Raw genomic sequence first — 20,948 nt, forward strand, 5'->3', positions numbered from 1 at the left:
CTGACAGGAATCAGTGTTGGGTTCTACTAGAAGTAATTTAAAATGATTTTACATTTACACACTCCATCACACAGTGCCACAGCACACATATAAATGCGCTAAACACCTCACACACACACAGATCTGTGCACTTTACATAAGCGCACATGCGCACAAACACACACTCACACACACACTCACACACACGCGCACACACACACACACGCACACACACGCACACACACACACACACTTGAGTCTTCATTTTTAGATGGGCACCACACACGATACTGGAGACTCAACTCCATCTTTTCTAACCAATGCAAGGCTGAATAATATTCTGCAGAAATCATATTTCACAAGAACTGTAAGAGAGCAGCAGAGATGTTTCTCACCTCAGCTGTGAGATGTAGGGCCAGACACTGAAGGAAACTCTTCACTTCTCTCTCTTCCTCCTGAACATCTTCTCAGATCTACTGCTTGCTTCTCTTTCTACAGGAGCTTCAGCACTTGAGGAGGATGGAGCTCTTTCTCTTTGAGAGATCTAAGATCCATTGATCAGGAGACTGAAATACTGGCTGTAATGCTGGAAGATAACTCCTGCCTGTTTGGAGTCTCATAGATCTTCACGTGAAGTAAAGATCCAGCAGGAAATCTGAGTATAAATAAAATATGTGAGTCCATTCATAATGTATAAGAGCTGGTGCAGAAAGACACTAACAGATTCAGCATCTGTTCTCCTGTCACGTAATCTCCAATCTCTGCTGCTTTAATGAAGAGTCTCAGAAGAAATCTCCTACTTTCCAGTCTGATCAGAGAATCTGGAACAAAGTGAGAAATATAAACAGTTTCTTTTTATTTTGCATGATGTAATCCAGATACTTAATCAGCTCTGTGATATCTCTGTGTTTTGTTTCTGGTTTTCAGCTGATATTAAAGAATTTGTTCAATTCGACTTTAAATGTTAATAATAAGAACTAGATGTTTTGATAACTGTATGAAACTTACACTGAACTCAAAGCAAAGAAAAACACGTTTCATGAGACCCAGAAAAGCATAGATGTCACATTTAAAACAGGTCATTAAATTATACTTCATGTTAATCTAAAATGGGACACACTGACATATTAGTAGTATTCATCATATCTACATAAATAGTTTTCATAAATATATAACTTTCCTGTATTTGTTCCTAATATAATTTTATATACACATGCATGCACTGAATTGTGATGTGAATATAAAAAGTCAAATCATACACACACTGGCTATTGATTAAGTTCTTATTTTTGTTTTCTTTCTGCTGAAAAACCGTTCTTGTCGGTTGAAGCACTGATGACAGATGACCATGTGATATATTTCATATTTCTCTTGGCTCGACAGTCTCAAGCCTCCTGGTTTTCATCTAAAGTATCTCCTTGTGTTCTGAACAGGGATGCATGGATCGATATCGGCTCTGATACGGTCATTTCCTGAGGGATCAGGTAGCCAGTCATATAGTGCAGATATTATTCTGTTGTTGTTGTTTAAAGTTTTATAAATATATATTTCAAGTCTTCTGAGGCACTGGATGCACAAACACGCTTTGTGTGCTCTGTATTCAAAGCCTTTCATATTATATAATGCTTCTGTAGGCAAAGATTATTAATAGTCTCTTATTCTGTCCTATGACTGTCACAAACAGCACCTCTGTGGCTCTCTAACCGCCACCGAGAGAGCCCTCACCTGAGTACTGCAGTCATCATGGACTCAGTTTCCCACAACCCGTGCCTTGGGCAGATTAGCCCTGCCAGGTGTTCCCCATCACCACGCCTATATAAGGAACGTCCTCATGGACACTGCGCGCGCAAAGTCTTGTTAGTTTCGGCTGCAACTCTGAGGCGTTCATCCTGTGTTTGATTCCCTGTTGCTGATCTGGATTGTATTTGTTCTCTGATTGTTCTCTGCCTGCCTACCGACCTTCTGCCTGTTATCGTTTACATCTTTGATCTCCCCTGTATTGTACTGAATGCTCCTGTTTGACCCTGCCTGCCTGACCACGATTAAAGTCTTGTCGCACATGGATCCAATTGTCTTTGACCCTTCGTTACAATTACATACAGGACATTAATGGAGTCAATATCGGCTGAGTGCCTTTTAAACAATACTTTCACATTTCTGTTTTAATTTTATATCATGTCAGAAATAGCAGACACTGGAGTACTATTGAAAGATTAGATAAGAGTTGTAGCACCTGACTGAGTGACCTGACATGAATTTGGATGATAATGCACTAATTCACACAGCAAGATTGGTGACGGAGTGGTTTGATGAACATGAAAGTGAAGTTGAAGATCTCCAATGGCCTGCACAGTCACCAGATCTAAATATTATTCAGACACTTTGGGCTGTTTTGGAGGATCAAGTCAGGAAACGTTTTCCTTCACCAGCATCATTTGAGCCAAGAAGAACTGCCCAAATCCCTCTGGGCGCTGTGCAGGACTAGTATCTGTCTGCAACCGATGCTGAATTGGCCACAAAGGAGGCCCTACAGCATACTAATGAATTATTTTAGTCTAAAACCAGGCTTTTTCGGTTTTACTGTCCAACTCCTGTAGATTGTACAGCATGTTAATTTGTTAATTGTGCCCAAGACCATAATTAATAAGCAAGCTCACATCTTACTAACGAGAAACAACAATTCTGACCAAGTGTGTATTTCACAAGAACATGTAAGAGAGCAGAGATGTTCTCACCTCAGCTGTGAGATGTAGGGCAGACACTGAAGGAAACTCTTCACTTCTCTCTCTTCCTCTGAAAATCTTCTCAGCTCTACTGCTTTCTTCTCTTTCTGGAGCTTCAGCACTTCCAGGAGGATGGAGATCTCTCTCTGAGAGATCTATGATCCATTTATCAGGAGACTGAAATATATTGACTGTAATGCTGGAAGATAACTCCTGCCTGTTTGAGTCTCATAGATCTTCACGAGAGCAAAGATCCAGCAGAGCATTGATTTCTTCTGGGTTGTATTGTCTCTCTCACCTCAAATAGTTTGCAGTCACACTGGGAGGATTTATGGAATAATTCTACAAAGAAGGTGATTTGCTCCAGTGAATCTTTACAAGTCTTTAACCTGCAATAAATAAATCAAGCATAAGACCAAGTACTAATTGCTTTTTTGTTTTGCTGAGTTTTTTTAAGATTATTTGCATAGACGATGATGAAATATTTCTAGGGGTATATGGTTGCTAAGTACAGCCGTCCATTTAAAAGGTAACTCAGAAGCGTAAGACTAATTAGTACCTGATGTATGGAGAGCAGCTGAGCATCATGTCTATTCCTACATCAGTCACGTTACAGTGCTCAGATTCAGATAAACCTCTTTATCTCTGGATTGACCGATCAACGTAAGATAAAAGCACAACAATGATGAGGATCCAGATCCACGTCTAGATCAAGCCGATGGTCTATCTTCTCCAGGAGAATTGAGCAGGCTTTAGGAGACTGGAGCTCATACAAGCACTGAGACACACATAGAGAAGATCAACATCTTCATTCTCACTCTGAGCTTGAAGAAAGCGTGTCTAAAAGCTTCTCAATGAAGTAGTCAGATGTTCTCTTTATCTTATCCTCTGCGAAGAGACACTTGAGGAGTCTGGTGTTGTGTTCACTCAGAAGTCCACATAAGAAAGGAAGAACGTGTCTCATGTTTATGCTTCTCGGTCTGACAGAGCTGTAGAACATCCTCGATTTCATCTGGATGTTCAAGAAGCCACAATGCAGAGAAGAATTCCTGCATTGTGTTGTGGAGAAACGCACAGTATGTTGTTGAGTCTCTTGTTGTGATCATTTTCAGAAAAGCGTGACAAAAAGTCTCATCACAGCTAATGTCTGGAAGGTTCAAGCACTTTTTCATAGTTGCATTGAAAGCATTTTCCATCAATAGATGAATCTGATCTTTCTTCTCTTTCAGGTATTTATCTATTTGCTTATTTTGTTTATTCCCATGTTTCTTCGCAGCAAAGCGGAAAATGTGGACGTACATCCCAGTGACTGTGTGTTGATTATTGAATACAGTGCCATTTTTAGACTTAATTGAGCTTACAATCATGAACGCATACAATGGAACATGACTGAGACTAATCAGCCCTTGATTCTTCAGAAACAACTTCTAGAAGACCAGGATCATGACTCAATCTACTCCGGTAGTAAGTTTTGATAGACTCTTCACTGAATCGCTTGGACATACACTGTTTGTGGCGGCCAGTCAGAGAAAAAACTGGATCATCTTCCACCTCTGACCTGCAGGTGATCACGATCTTGGCATCAGGCAGGAGATCATTGTTCATGATCTTCCAGAAGATGGATTTTTCTTCCAAATCTGTCACACCATCAAACACAATAACAACATTCTCATTGTTTTCCTCATATCTTCAAACACTTCTTTTCTGTCTTTTTCCATTGGTCTTAAATACCCATCAACACAAGAGCTTCCAGGCTGGAAACGCCCGTGGGCCAAAACACTTTCATCAAAGTAAAACATGTAGTCTATCTCTCTGTATTCCTTCTCTGCCCAAACACGCAGCATTTCCAGGACAACCGACGTCTTTCCTACTCCAGGTTTGCCAGTGATGAGGATGCTCTTTCCTGCCATCTCAGGAGATCCTCAGGTAATAGAGCTTGTCCTCGCTAGGAATATAAGCTCTCAGCTCTTAGGCCGTAGCTTTTGAATTTTTTGCTTTTCGATTTTATTTTGCATTTTGTTTTCAGGACACGGTCAGTCTTTAAAAGCAGAGGTATGTTTCCTTGTACCTTGTCGTCCAAATATTTACAGAAACTTTGGTTCTTCAGAATACTTTCTGCTTTCTCCTTGAGCTGTTTCTGATAGATGTGACAGGGCTTTGTACCTAAAAAAAGCATAAAAAAAATACAGAAACATTTACATTTGTTAATTTTACCAAAGTGTTCTTTACTGTTTTTACTCACTGAATGAATAGCTGGCCTCTGTATCTTCATCTCTGAAGGAAAAGCAGCTGATCCAGTAGTGTAAATCAGATCTAATGTCCTCTTCTTAGTGACATCCAGAATCCGGAGAAATTCATAGCTGGCCTCTTCACCTTTGTTAATGACCATGTCTAATAAACATCTGGCTTGTTCAAACTCAGTCCTGTCAGCTTTCAGAGCATTGACCTCATCATCACAGAAGATATTCTCCTGATAAAGATTATCAATGATCAGAGAAAGGTTTTCATTTGAGTCAGTAGTGTTTTCCTGTTTTTTCGAGGTACTCTTCAGCAGATTGGTGAGCGCAAGCCATGCTGCAGGCATTTCAAACCTGAAGAAAAACACATAGGTTTAAACACATTCACATCATGCATTTTAATACTATTTATTTTAATATTTTCAGAAGAGAACAAAGGACTCTAAGTTCTTTAGCTAAATCCATCATACAGAGGCAGGTACACAAAATAAAGTTGCAAAGGGTGTGTGTTTATTTTAATTACGTATATATGTATTATTTTTAAATGTATGGAGTACATTTAAAGGCTAGAAACAACTTGCAGATACGACTTCTAGCTTAAAAAAAAAAAAGCATTATCTTATTATCATAATCTTTGTCATTTTTGTTATTAGAAAAGAAGAATAAATAAATATATACATTACAAATATCTACAAATAAAACAAACAGTGCTTTATTTCTCAGGTACAGTATTCAGCAGTAAAATATAAGAAACCGAATGAACAAATCTAAAATAAAACACGTCTACATCAATTATACTTTTTTTAAGCAACTGTATTAAAGTCATGAGTGATTTCTTTCTGTTTATTAACATTAAAATAGTTCACCAAAAAAAAATTATTCTGATTTTGTCATATTTGCATACAATCATTTATCATTCTCAAGTTGTTTCAAACCTGAATTAGTTTATTAAGTTCAAATAAGTTATTTTGAAGAATGTAGGTAATTAAGCAGAGACTGTTTGTTTCCCCACATTCTTCAAAATATCTTCATATCTTGTGTTCAGCAAAAGAAATGAATACAGGTTTGAAACAACATGAGTAAATAATGACAATTACATTTTTTCTATTAATTTAATGAGAAAAGCAAAAGCTTGCTCATTTTTAATTGCATTTTATTTTTATTTATTATATAAAGTAAAATAAAAAAGTCAAGTCATTCATGTTTAACAGGTAATATTTACATATTTACATACAATATTTAATAAAATTTACAGCAGATCTGAATAATGAATAAGTGCAGTAATAAGCAGAGAATAAGTACAGTGTCCTGTGGAGGTAATGATGGGACAGAAGGTCCTGTTATATTAAGACAAAAGCAGACAGTGGACCAGGTAAAAAACACCTACACTTTCTAACTAAAGTGCTCCATTTCACGTAATTATTTTGCACTTAATACTAAAATGACTCTTTAGTGCTTCTTAAGATAAACTCCTCTAAGTGTATGAACTTAAATGCACTTTTAACACACCATTTTTGTTTTGTAAAAATGTATTTAGTTACCACTTGTAGCGCACTTGAAACCATCTTCATACAGTAGTACACTAAAGTGTGATACAAGTGGTAACTAAATATATTTTAAGCGCATTTTAGTTTATATCCATGGTGTCTCAAAACAGCACAGTTGAGTACACTTAGAGGATCTTAACAAGCACTAAAGAATCATTTTTTAGTATATAAGTGCAAAATTATAGCGCGAAATGGTGTGCTTGTTTTTTTTTCTACCTGGGCAGACATTTTAATTGTTCATCAAAAATCATGTTACTGCATTCCCCTAACCACACAAATTGTTATTTTAAATTGTCTATTGATTATATATCACTCACCTTCTTATAAACACGTGTGTTTCTCACTGACGTCTCTCAGTAGCACGTGCGCATAACCGAAACCGAAACCGAAACGCACTTCCTCTCCAGATGTTTACAACTAAGTTTGTGAAACTGCTCTTCTCTCAGCGCATCGAGGTCGACGTGTTTTGTACACAGCGGAGGAAAAGCTTGTTTTGAGGGACTCGGTTGTAGCTCGTTTTCTGCATCACTTCGGATAGAAAAAAAGCCTCATCTGTGTAGTAAAAACGTTTTTCCAGCGAGGTCCAGAAAAAACAAAGCCGTGTATATGTTAACTTACCTCGGTCACAAGTGTTCGGTTAGACTGTTTGACTTCTAATCTAAAAGTGACGGATTAAATTTGTCGTTGTTTACCTTCCTGGACAGAAATGTATCTCTCGACTTCAGAAAGTAGTTTACAGGGACGTCTACGCATTAATCCATCGCTTTTTTAAATCTAGTCTTGTTCCTCTTGTTCTTTTAATGTGTATAAACAAACCAAATACCTCTGAATCCAACTTCTTTTCTTTTCTCAGGAGCCACGGTTTAACTTGCGGCCTTCATCTTTTCTCTCGGCGGTTGACTCACATCTTACTGCTGCTTCACTGCCCTCTTCTGTTCCGGAGGCTGACCAGTACATTCATTACAGTCTTGGTTTTTTGTGTTCAGTGGATGGTTGGCAAAGCAGCTTCATACGCATTTCTTCACATTAATATGTCATGTTATCCTGCTAATTAAACCCCACACAATGCAGTTGCAAATAGACACAGACTTGTGCACAGTATTACAAAAGATCACTTTATTTTTAGAAAAGAGAAAGAGAAAAAACACAAATTAAACAGGGTAAACAATTAACAATCCTCCAGAAAAAAAATCAATAAACATATGTAAAGAGGAAGGACAGCTACAACAGTCAGACAAGTCAAATCAACAGGCCAATAACTAAACTGAAATGACAAAAATCATATCACAATACAGAGCAAGAATTATTAAGATATCCAAAACGCCAACTCCAGAGTGGAGAGCGCGGATGCTTCTCTGGTAGACGAGCTAAACACCTTTTATGCTCGTTTCGAGGCTGCAGCTAATCACGCTAATCACGCTAGCGGCGCTAGCGGTATGATGAACAGCATGCATGCCGAGAGAGCCGGAGAGGAAATCGCGTTCACCATTTCGGAGCACGACGTGGGGAGGGCATTCAGGAGAGTGAACACCAGGAAGGCAGCAGGACCTGACGGCATCACAGGTCGTGGTTCTGAGAGCCTGTGCTGACCAGCTAGCACCGGTGTTCACTGAGATATTTAATCTCTCCTGAAACAGTCTACAGTCCCCTCATGTTTCAAACAGTCCATCATTGTTCCTGTGCCAAGAAACCTCAACCATCTTGCCTAAATGATTACCGCCCTGTAGCTCTGGACGTCTGTAGTGATGAAGTGCTTCGAGAGACTTCGTCAGAGACTTCATCACCGCATCACTACCGGAGACACTGGACCCACTTCAGTTTGCTTACCGCCAAAACCGGTCTACAGAGGATGCCATCACACACCTCCTCCACACAACCACAAGCCACCTGGATTTTAGGAAAGGGAACTATGTGAAAATGCTGTTCGTGGACTATAGTTCAGCGTTCAACACCATAGTTCCTCCACGCTCACCTCGAAGTTGGAGGTCCTGGGACTCAGCCCATCCCTGCGTCACTGGATCACTAACTTCCTGACCGACAGACCACAAGCCGTCACGGATGGGAAAACACACCTCATCCTCCCTCACTCTCAGCACTGGAGCCCTCAGGGTTGTGTTCTGAGCCCCTGCTGTACTCGCTGTACACACATGACTGTGTGGCCACTACAAACTCCACCACCATCATTAAATTTGCTGGCGACACTGTCGTGGTGGGCCTGATCTCTAACAACGATGAGATGGCCTACCTTCAGGAGATCAACAACCTGGAGAGATGGTGTCAGGAGAACAATCTGCTCCTGAACGTCAGCAAAACAAAGAGTTAATAGTGGACTTCAGCACGAAGCAGGTGCGCTCTTACCATCCCATCAAGATCGACGGGACCCCAGTGGAGAGAGTGGACAGTTTCCGGTACCTGGGTGTTCACATCACGCAGGACCTGTCTTGGTCCTGTCACATCAACACCCTGGTGAAGAAGGCCCGGCAGCGTCTATACCATCTGAGGCGGCAAGGGACTTCAGACTCCCCATCTCAGGTGCTCAGGAACTTTTACACCTGCACCATCGAGAGTGTCCTGACAGGAAACATCACCTCCTGGTTTGGAAACAGCACCATGCAGGACAGGCGAGCTCTTCAGAGGGTGGTGCGGTCAGCTGAGCTCCCTGTGCTGCAGCACATCTACAACAAGCGGTGCTGTACCAGGGCCAGGAAGATCGTGGAAGACCTCAGCCATCCCAACAATGGACTCTTTTCTCTGCTGCGTTCAGGAAAGCGCTCGTTCCCTGAAGGCAAACACAGAGAGAATGAGGAGGAGCTTCTTCCGCAGGCCATTCGGAGTCTGAACCAGAGAACACCCAGCACCTAATCACCGGGATTCCCATGTTCACCCCTCTTTCCCCAGATACTGCCACTTACTTTGGACAATTGCACTAGCCACTTTGCACTGGTCATTCGCACAGTCCTTTTACATTTTACACTTATATTTTATATCTACACTTATTTACATTATATTTTTAAACTTTGCACACTTTTTATACATATTTTTATACATTTTTTATATTTTATTTATATATATTTAAATTCTGTTTTCTGTTTTCTATTTTTTTGATGCTGGACGGTTGTAAAAAACATTTCACTGCATGTCGTACCATGTATGTATGTGTATGTGACAAATAAAATTTGAATTTGAATTGAATTTGAAACAAAATTTCAATGGTACAGACAAAAGATATTCCCTACGTCCCAATGGATGATGTTACCCTCAAGGCATCCTGATGAGAACAAACACTGGATGTGAACTCCATGTGGGAACAAAACAGCAGTACCGTCACAATAAAACAGCCACACTTTCTCCTAAAGTTTATACAGATCGGCAATTAAAAATGTAATGCCATGCAATATTTGCTCAGACTTAAAAACAAAAGGGTTTGAAAAATGTTGAAAACTATTAAACTTATCTTCAGTCATCTCCATATAACTTTCTTCCAGTCACCACCTTTGGTTAAATAATGAATAATGTCTTAATTTTGACTATATTCCAGTCGTCTTGCCACAGAATTATGACTGCTGTTCCCTGTCTGTCAGTCACTAAGAGTATGTCGTGAAGACTGGGGTCTTGCTTGGAGCCCTTAGTAGCTCTGATAAGAGAAAACGCCAATGAACTCTGGCAAGTGGTTAACTAATCCTGAGCCCCTCCCCGTCACACGGGTATAAATAGTGGTGGGGTGAAGAAACACATGGCAAGAGAGCTCAAAATAAGTGCCCTGGAGGGTGGTTTTATAGAAAACAACAAGAAATGAAGCATGATATGTGAGGTGAGGATTGTCTGTAGTGTAGCAGTGCTCTCTCGTTCTCCAGTGCAGAAGTGACGTGAAGTGGATCAATGCGGTGGGGTGGTGGCCGATTGTTCACATGCTGCTGTCTGAAATGCAAACAAAAAGGGAGAACAGACGATACTGCTTGTCAATGCAGAGATCATTCTCCCCCCTCTGGGTTGCCAGGTGTATCCAGGTGCTCTGTGTCTGTTGCCAGGGTGACGCTGATGGCTGTTCGGGACGCTCAATCAATCAATCGATCAATCAATCATTTTTATTTATATAGCGCTTTTAACAACACAGGTTGTATCAAAGCACTATACAGTATAAAGTAGAAGAATACAATGACAGGGATGTATAATGACGAGAGTGAACAGTTTGTTATTAAATGCAGAGACGGTCTCTGGAATCAATTCAATGATAATCACTAGAAGTTAAGTGTCCCCAACAAAGAAGACAGAGGAACCAGAACCCCATCCATACAGAATGAAGAAGAAAAACCTGGGGAGAAACCAGACTCAGTTGAGACCAGTTCTCCTCTGACCGGACGCCCAGCACTTAACTTCCTGTTTAATTTTAAAGACAGCTGTGTCAGATAGAGAGTGTGTGTGTGTGTGTGTGTGCGTGTGTGTGAAAGAAACAGGACTAATATCAGCTAAGTAATGCAGCCTAAAAATCCTTTAACGGATTTGAATAATAAAAAGTGTGTTGGGGTGTTATGTGTAGGCTAAGTTAAAAAGATGTGTCTTTAATCTAGATTTAAACTGGCAGAGTGTGTCTGCCTCCTGAACAGCGTTAGGGAGATTGTTCCAGAGTTTAGGTGCTAGATAGGAAAAGGATCTGCCGCCCGCAGTTGATTTTGATATTCTAGGTATTATCAAATGGCCAGAGTTTTGAGAATGCAGCGGACGTGCAGGACTATAATGTGATAAGAGCTCGCTCAAGTATTGAGGAGCTAAACCATTCAGGGCTTTATAAGTAATTAATAAGATTTTAAAATCTATCTGATGTTTGATAGGGACTTTGTATATTACTGGCTTGTAAGATTTTCATCTGATTATTAATATGAATTATTATTTGCATTAGCTCTCCAATTGATATTTGGGAAATTGAATATTAATAATTTGAGTTGGTTTTCTGAAATTTATAGAATACACTTTATTGGCTAATCAGTCCAGCGGAGTTTGACTTTAATATGTACAACACACGACAACGACTCTTAATAACTGAAGTTTATTGAATTTTACTTCTACTAACATGACTAAGCTAAGAATGAACAAACGCATACAAACAGTTTGGGAAGGAATTGATTAATGAAGCCCAAAGTCTATTTGCTAGTTCTAAGATCAAAATATTGATCAAAGCAGAGGTCCTAGCTTTCCACTTTGCACCACTGAGTTAAGAGAGGGAAACTTTGTCTGCGTTAACGAAACTGACTGCTGGCTTCTCTGAGGGAATCCTGGCTTCTCTGATTGGTTGTGGCGCTCGTCTTGGATGACGTCTTTGGGATTCCCAGGGTGATTTGATCGTGACAGTCTCTCGTCGTAGGGCTGCTCAGCTTTGGAAGTTTCTAGAGTTGAAGATGCAGAGGGTCAATGGAGTTCTTGCTGAAGGAACGCTGGAGCAGGTCAGTGATTCACGTTGCGGCAGCTTCCAGTCGTTCCATACAGAGGGTTTGTGGAGTTGTTGCAGCGCAAGTGATGGAGTGCGCACTGTTCCGATGGAGAAAAACTCTTCCTTTTCTTTTTCTCTCCTCGAAAGCTTCTTGCTTTGAGGTTTTAAACAGCTGGTTTGGGCTTTCCCCCAGTTTGGCTCTTCTTCCGTGCATAAATTACAAATGACAAAAAACACGAAACAAACTTTCCATCCCATTTAGAGATAGCATCTCGGCAATGTCCTTTACTTTATAGAATGTTTCCTACATCCCATAATCAAAATCACGAACATTCATTCACACGTGACATGGCATATGTCATAAGCTTTCATTCTACACGTCACATATCTAGCCCTCATTTCAACTGCTATCCATCACATGATTATGCATCGATTAAAACTGCAGTTTTCATGGACACGTCAATTGATACAAAGAGGATTATAGATTATTTGTAACTCTACATATATTTTAGTTCTAATAGAAATGCTAATTCTGATCATGCCTTTTTAGAAGAAGAGGTTATAGTCATAAAGTTTGAGATTATAGTAGTAATACAAAAAACTTTATAATGGCAATCAAACACCTAAAGTGTTATGCTGTACATCTTATATTTTCTACAGTACAGTACTGTTTAGTGTATAATAATAAACAGTTACATATAACAGTAAGTGTACTGCAGAATCACTGTATTATACAGGCAAATCTAGCCACTAGTTGTTTACTGTAAATTAACAGGGTTTTTAATGTACAAATACTTAAGATAACGTATTCACCACTTTCTTAAAGATTCAGAACATTATGTTTGTCTCACCAAGATTTATAAGACAAAGAATAACTAATAACGAATGAATATAAATGTAACGATGTGAGATTTGATACGTTTGTGTGCATGTGAACATCAGGATTTACAGAGAGACTCTAAATCATTTGATATCACACAGAGACACTGAACAATCAGAATCAACTCTAAATCCAGCACAGAGGGCTTCAGTGAATGTGGTGTTAAATGTGTGTAAGTGTGTGAGTGTGTGTGTGTCAGAGACACTGTAGAAGGACAGAGAGCCGGCCGACACGTCCACATACACTCCTGCTCTACTAGAGGAGGATGAACACACAGCAGGTATATCAGTGACGTTCTTGTTGTGACAGACAGAGAATTTATCAGAGCAGTTCAGACTCCAGGACTTGTCATTGAATCCAAACTCACATTCACTCCCTCCTTTCCTGTTGATAGCTGTGTATGACACTGATATTTCGGCACGTCTCTTCCATTCAGTCTCCCAGTAACAGCGTCCAGTCAGACTCCCAACACACAGAACCTGAGGATCGTTATCAAATCTGTCTGGATGATCAGGACACGGCTGATGATCTTTCACACATGTGATCTTCCTGTTCTCCTCAGAGAGAATGAGTCGAGGGTTTGCTGTGTTTGGATCCAGTGTGAGATCACAGGCATCTGAACACAAGAAGACAGAAATATCAACAACTACACAACAGTGAAGATGTCTGTGTGGGTTTACAACTTTGACTATATTTGTAAAGTCCAGAATGTGCTCAGTATTCACAAATGTGCTCACTACTGTAGTGAAAGCTGTTGAACAGCAACTAGAGATTCAGATCTTTGTAGCAGTGCTGGTCCTAGACGTCTGGAGCTCAAACTAAAGCAGACTTGTGTTGTCATGTCAAATCTGCTTTAGTTCTGTAACACTTTATACAGATGTTCTTGCTACATCTATGCAGGGTCTAAAAACTCTTAGATTTCATCACAAATATCTTAATTTGTGTTCCAAAGATTAATCAAGGTCTTATAGGTTTGGAAGGACATGAGGATGAGAGATTTTGGGTGAATTAACCCTTAATTATACAATTAAAGTTCATAAGAGAAAAACAACAATCTGTGTGTGTTTGTGTTCAGTAGACCTACACTTTTCGTAGTCCCGCTCTCATCATGTTCTCTCCTCCATGATCCACACTATAAACATACAAGCACACATTACTGTAGATCTGCATCACACACATACACACGTTCAGTATGTCTAAAAAGGTTTTAAATACTTGAGTATCTGCAGTTTGTAGTCTGGATCCTCCAGTTTGTGTTTGAGCAGCTGCACTCCTGAATCTCCTGGATGATTGTAGCTCAGATCCAGCTCTCTCAGGTGTGAGGGGTTTTCACTCAGAGCTGAAGACAAATAACCACAGCCTTGCTCCGTCACCATACAGCCTGACAACCTACAGACACACAGTCAGATCAACTACAGACACACACACACAACAATCACTTATATGTTCTTAAATACCTCAATATCTCCAGGTGACAGTTACGACTCTTTAGTCCATCAGAAATAAATTTTACGCAAGAGTCCTGCAGGTCATTGCTACTCAGATCCAGCTCTTTCAGGACACAGTTTGAGGATTGTAGAGCTGATGATAAACTCTCACAACACTGAGCAGTGAGATTACAGCCAGCAAGACTAAAAAAGAGCAGAGCAAACACAGGGCCAGATTACTAATCCACATCTTCACACCTTTTTCACCGTCTTAACTTCCTAATGTAATTTGTTTTCAAAGATTTCATTAACTATGAACTTACGCAGTTATGTTAAATCAGAAGGAAAACATTGTTGTCAGTGCAAAGAAACATTATCCCAACAAGCCAATGTAGACATGTCAATTATACAGTCTGTAAACTTGTGACAAACAAAATGTACAGAGGTCCTTTTTTATTAGTGACCAACAGAAAAAATTAATTCATTTGTTCTCTGCCATCGGTTTTCATAACTGTAGAAACGTTACACAGTCAAAGCGGCTGGACACCAATCCTGCAGCAATCGTAGACTTTTAAATGCATTTGGCAAAATGCTTTTGTTGACTAATGCATTTTACCTTTGAAAGTTGAGGAAACTCGGGGTCTACGTTGCTTTTGAGCAGTGGTGTGATAACAATTGAAATAAAAAAACTGATTTCAAAACAATCCAAACATACGAGTATACCCTTGAACTTGGTAAAAAGATCATCCATGATCCATGAAATGAATATACGTGGAGTGGCTATCTTCAACCTCTACTGGTTAGGGATAATATTAACATTATAAATAGAAATCAATCTGTACGTGACTTGATTTTCAAATGTTTTAAAATTAATCATCCAAGTCTAATATGATCCAGCAGGTTATACTAAAAGACACTGCAGGCTGCCCACGGGCCACCAGTTGCCCTCGCTGATCTACAGACACATACACCATCAGGTCATCTACAGATATTTTGACTAGCTGACCGTAATTTTCTTAAATACCTGAGTATCTGCAGCGGACAGTTTTGACTCTTCAGTCCATCAGAAATCAGCTTTACACCAGAGGCCTGCAGGTGATTGTTACTCAGATCCAGCTCTCTCAGGACACAGTTTAGTGATTGTAGAGCTGAAGACACAATTTCACAATGCTGATCTGAGAGATCACAGCCAGAAAGTCTAGAAGAGATGAAATAAAATGTAAGAAATAACAAAACAACAAACTTTTATAGAGGGTTGCCAACTTTCTGTCCTCGGGAAGACTTCTCATAAAGAACAAGAACATGGTTTTCTTTTCAGTGAAATACTTCTGGTTTTATAGGCTAGTTATGCATTCTTTGTAACAACTTTTTTACCATATTATTCTTTATTTCAAGCAGACATATTTATTTATTTATATAAATACATTTTTATAAATCTTTAGAACTACTAAGTACTAAAGCATGTGATTCAGTCAAGAACAGTGAGTGATTTTACTTCAGTTGCTTGATTAACATCAGTGACTTGGACAATAGCAACTGAATTAGGCTGCTATATCTTTAAAACCAAATTCACGGATGAAATGTACATGTTCTCTCTACCGTTTACGTTCACTTAAAGCGAAATATACTATGTTTACGTGAATGGTTGACAAAACGGACAATTCGACATCATTTTGTGTGTATTTCTCCATTGAGTGTGTACAAGCTTCAGTGTCTGCGCTCAGAAACCGGACTAAATTGAGTTCTCTTTTGCATCATCTAATATGCCTGCATATGCCTCCTCTTTCCTTACACCCACATAGTGAGATTTATGAAGGGTTTGAGACGTGCAGTAAGTATATGTTGGTTTATGTCCTGCAGGAGAGATCAATAGTTTCTATGTTGGAATGAAAGTTACGCATCTAACCTCTGAACCACGCAGCAGATTCGTTCTGAATGAATCTTATCTCAAATCATCCCTCCCTAACATTTTCATCTCGCTTTTATTTGTTGATGAAAATGTCAATGGATTTTCACAATAGTTTATGTAATTTAAAATTAGTTTTTGCTCGTTAACGTCTCGTTTTCACTGGTGAAAAAAAAATAATTTCAAGATGCAATTGAATTCTCCAAGCAGCTCAGATCTGCAATTAGAAATTCTCATCATCATCATCATCACACACTCTCTGGACGATAGAGGACTCAGTCACACCACTGTATTTCCAGACCCACAATTAAACTTATGGATACTAAATTACCACCGATAACCAAATCCTGGAATCACACAAATGTACGTTCAGTCACACAGCTGGAATATATTTGTTACTAGAATAAAATGGACATGCTGTATCTAAAAAAAAAAACAATTATGGTGTAACCGTGGCAGTTGGCCTAGCATAAGTTAACATATTTTTAACATATAAGTTAACTTCTAACCTATGAAAATGAAGGAGATACTGTATGTAAATGCCAATATTTGTGTCCAACAAAAAAAAAAAAAAACTTTTTCTGATATTGATTTTTGTTTTAAATTCTCATAGTTTGTGTTATTTTTTTTAGCATAAAAGATCAAAAGGATTAACAATACAGATTCAGACAGAATGCAGAAAGACAGCCTTCGTTTATCATATTTATCAAGGGTGCACCTTGGTGCAGTAAGATTCTCACGTTGTGGAAGAGACAGGGTGAGTTTTTCGTGAGTTTCTGTGCTAAAGTGCTCTTCTGCCATACATTATAGTTAACTTTTATCCGCCTAGAAAATTGCCACATTTTATTTTGTGTAATGATTATTTTGATATTCGATTAATTGGACAATAGTTTTTTTCCCGATTAATTGGATAAACAATAATTGCCACGGACAACTGGCAAAAACACATTCTGTGCAATTTCCTTCAACATATCAACTGGATGCTTTGACAGTGTTAAACAAAGTCCTCCTATAATGTCCTCACTATAAAAAAAAATGGCTGATGAGTAATTTCTTACTGCTAAAATCAGAAAAATTCTGAGGCCAAATAATGTAGAATACTTCAACCATTGATGTCTACTCTGTCAACTCTTCTTCATCAGTTAGCCCCGAATGATTTAGTACCTCTGTACTGTACTGTACTCTTTTATCCCTTATAATCCTCCATGTCTTTGGTGGGTGGCAGATCCTCTTCCTATCTAGCACCTAAACTCTGGATCAATCTCCCTAACACTGTTCGGGAGGCAGACACACTCTGTCAGTTTAAATCTAGATTGAAGACACGTCTCTTTAAACTGGCTTAAATGTAACATTAATACGCTTCTAATATTAAAATCTTCCAATAACATGATGTAGGCTACTTGTTACATCATAAGAACAACGGCATCTATGCTAATATTTGTCTCTTGTTTCTTTCGTATTCCAAGGCCACTGCAGCCACCAGATCCAGTCCGTATCAGGATCAGATGTGGATCAGTAATGTCCAGTGATACTGTCAACTTGATAGCACAGTCTCGATTTAAACTGAACTGAGCTGAGCCATTACATCAATAATGCACATGAAATGCAGTTAAATAAAAATGTAATGTAATGTAATCCTGTCTACACTGACACTTTATTTTCCTACTTGACACTTTTAAGTGCTTATGATGCAATCTTATTTGTTAAAGGTGCTATATAAATAAAGGTGAATTGGCTAATTAAGTTAACTATTAAACACTTACTGAGCTTTTCTGCAATTGATCACAGCTGGTATCAGTCGTCTTCTCCCCTCATCTGATGTGTTGTATTTCTTGAGGTCCAACTCATCCAGAGGCTCATCTGACATCTGAAGCATGTAGGAGATTGCTGAGCAGTGAGAAGGAGAGAGTTTCTTCTCTGAGTGTTTGTCTGATTTCACAAACTCCTGAATCTCTCTGGACAGAGTCTGATCTTTCACTTCCAGTAGACAGAGGAACAGATTGATGGATTGACCAGCTGAGAGATGATAACTATTATATGCATCTTTGATCTTATCTTTAATGTCCTGTGTGGTTTCTTTGATGCTCTCTGATCTGTTCTCGGTGTGTGACAGTAGATCCTGTAAGAGTCTCTGATTGGACTTCAGTGTGACGCCCAGCAAGAACCGCAGGAACAGATCCAGGTGTCCATTCTCACTCTGGAGTGCTTTATTTACCGCTGATCTTATTAGATTATACAGCGAGACTTTAAATCTGTTACATTTAAATCCATGCAGAAAAATCTCCAGTGGCTTCTTGTTCTTTGTTAAATAGCAGTAAAACAGATAAAAAGCAGCAAGAAACTCCTGAATGCTCAGATGGATGAAGCTGTAGACCTTCCTCTGATGAATCACAGATTCCTCCTTAAAGATCTCAGTGCAAATCCCAGAATACACTGAAGCGTCAGTGACATCTATACCGCTCTCAATCAGGTCCTCCTCATAAAACATCACATTGCCCTTCATCAGCTGTCTGAAAGCCACGTCAGCTAGTTTCACAATCACTTCTCTGTTGGACTGCAGGAGTTCCTTTGGATGTTTCTCTTCATACTTCTGGCTCCTCGTGTTGATCTGAATCAGCAGGAAGTGGATGTACATTTCAGTCAGAGTTTGAGGGATTTCTGCACTCAGATCTTCTTCCAGGAGCTTCTGAAGCACAGTGGATGAGATCCAGCAGAAGACAGGGATGTGGCACATGATGTGGAGGCTTCTTGTTCTTCTAATGTGTGAGATGATTCTGCTGGCTTGATGCTGGTCACTGATTCTCTTCCGGAAATATTCCTCCTTCTGAGGATCAGTGAACCCCTGTATTTCTGTCAGACGGTTGATGTACTCGGGAGGGATCTGATTGGCTGCTGCTGGTCTGGAGGTGATCCAGATGAGAGCAGAGGGAAGCAGCTCTCCTTTTATGAGGTTTGACATCAACACACCCACCAATGAAGTCTCAGTCACATCACAAACCTTCTGATAATCTGAAAACATCAGTGGGATTCTGCTTTCATCCAGACCATCAAAGATGAACACAATTTTACACTCCTCATAAATCTTTGAGTCCAGATTTTGAAGTTCAGGATGAAAGTCCAGCAGAAGTCTGTGAAGACTGTACTGATGATCTCTGATCAAGTTCAACTCTCGAAATGGAAGCACAAACATGAAATCGACATCCTGATTGGCTTTTCCCTCGGCCCAGTCCAGAATGAACTTCTGCACAGAGACGGTTTTTCCAATTCCAGCAATGCCTTTAGTAAGAACAGTCTTGATCTGGTCTTTCTCCTCACATCCTGGTTCAGGTGAGGCTTTAAAGATTTCATTGCAGTGGATTGAAGTGTCTTGTGAGCTTTGTATTCTGGTTGTGTTCTCTATCTGTAACACCTCATGTTCTTCATTCACTCCTTCACTCTCTCCCTCTATGATGTAGAGCTGTGTGTAGATCCTGTCCAGGAGGCTTTCATTCCCCTGGAGTGTCATTCCCTCAAATAATCTCTCATATTTCTTCTTCATGCTGGTTTTGAACTGGTCTTTGACTCTCTGTAGTTTATCCTTCACTGGCTGATCATGTTTATTCACAGACACTGTAACGTTCATGTTGTTCAGACAGAAGACATGGGCAGCTCTTGAAAGCTTCCATCTCGATCTGCTCTGCTGAAATAACTAAAGAAAAAACAGATTAAATAAGATCTATAAACAAAAGGACATATAAATTAAAATCTACATCGACAGAGATGTTAGTCTTGTATTTTCAGTATAATTTCTCATGGTTTCACAGCAGCTCACAATCAGTGAATAGAGTACATTAATGGCAGATCACTGTTTGTAATTAATGGAGTTTAATAACAAAACTTTGTGTGCTTTTCGTATTCTAGTTAAATCATTTTGCTTAGTCTTGTTTTATATAATTATTAGATATTGTCATGATTTTAAATTTATCTCTTACATTTTCACTGCAAGTTTTTTTTTTTTTTTTACTTAGTATTTTTTCTATGTAAGTGCATGTGTGTTTATTGAGTCTTGTATTGTCCCATAAATCATTTATCCTCACCTGGGATTACACATCATCAGATGATTACTGAAATGATGAGGATCAAGCATGAATCTGAAGCTCTTCAGAGACACACAACTGGTATCTGCATATGAAGACCTCTTCCTCCTCCTGAAGATCCTGATATACACACAGACATAATTCTTATTCTCATTTTAAAATACATGGTTCTATTGTATTTGATCACACAGTGACCCATTCAGCAGAGTTGGTATAAACACCAGCATTAACAAGAGCAACCATGATCAGCTCAGGTGGCCATTGAGCATTAACATACTGTAGATGTAAGTAGTAATAATAATAACAATTCATTACGTTAATATAATCCCAACGTATTTTCATGGGGATATAAAGCCATGAAAGGTTTAGCTCCTCATTACTTGAGCAAACTCTTATCACATTATAGCTCTTCATGTCTGCGTCATTCTCAAAACTCTGGCTGTTTCATAATACCTAAAACATCAACAATCAACTGCGGACAGCAGATCCTTTTCCTACTTAGCACCTAAACTCTGGAACAATCTCCCTAACACCGTTTTGGAGGCAGACACACTCTGTCAGTTTAAATCTAGATTAAAGACTCATCTCTTTAACCAGGCTTACATGTAACACTAACACAACTCTAATATTTAAATCTAGTAAAGAGTTAGGCTGCATTAATTAGGTCAACCAGAGTCTGAAAAACTTTCTATAACACCATTTACTTGTTACATTGTTAGAAGGACGTTATCTTTGCTTATATTAGTTT

The 20,948-nt window shown here is 39.1% G+C and overlaps 1 protein-coding gene, 1 long non-coding RNA gene and 1 pseudogene across 2 annotated transcripts; all 3 read right to left on the reverse strand.

Moving 5' to 3' along the window:
* Positions 1 to 20,948, reverse strand: part of LOC122331701 — a 111,478-nt pseudogene that overhangs the window by 86,535 nt on the left and 3,995 nt on the right.
* Positions 5,019 to 7,645, reverse strand: LOC122331793. Its single transcript, XR_006248287.1, has 3 exons — positions 7,105 to 7,645; positions 6,804 to 7,014; positions 5,019 to 5,293 (listed from the first exon to the last, which is right to left on the reverse strand). It is a non-coding gene; the product is annotated as an uncharacterized LOC122331793 (long non-coding RNA).
* LOC122331782 (NACHT, LRR and PYD domains-containing protein 3-like) lies at positions 12,514 to 19,769 on the reverse strand. The gene is made up of 7 exons (XM_043229290.1): positions 17,888 to 19,769; positions 15,243 to 15,416; positions 14,249 to 14,422; positions 14,007 to 14,180; positions 13,878 to 13,923; position 13,658; positions 12,514 to 13,407 (listed from the first exon to the last, which is right to left on the reverse strand). Exons 1-7 carry the CDS (start codon positions 19,744 to 19,746, stop codon positions 12,875 to 12,877), a joined length of 2,961 nt encoding a protein of 986 aa, XP_043085225.1. The 5' UTR covers positions 19,747 to 19,769; the 3' UTR covers positions 12,514 to 12,874.

This window comes from Puntigrus tetrazona, chromosome 3, assembly GCF_018831695.1.
Source record: "Puntigrus tetrazona isolate hp1 chromosome 3, ASM1883169v1, whole genome shotgun sequence".
In the NCBI taxonomy this organism is placed as follows: Eukaryota; Metazoa; Chordata; class Actinopteri; order Cypriniformes; family Cyprinidae; genus Puntigrus; species Puntigrus tetrazona.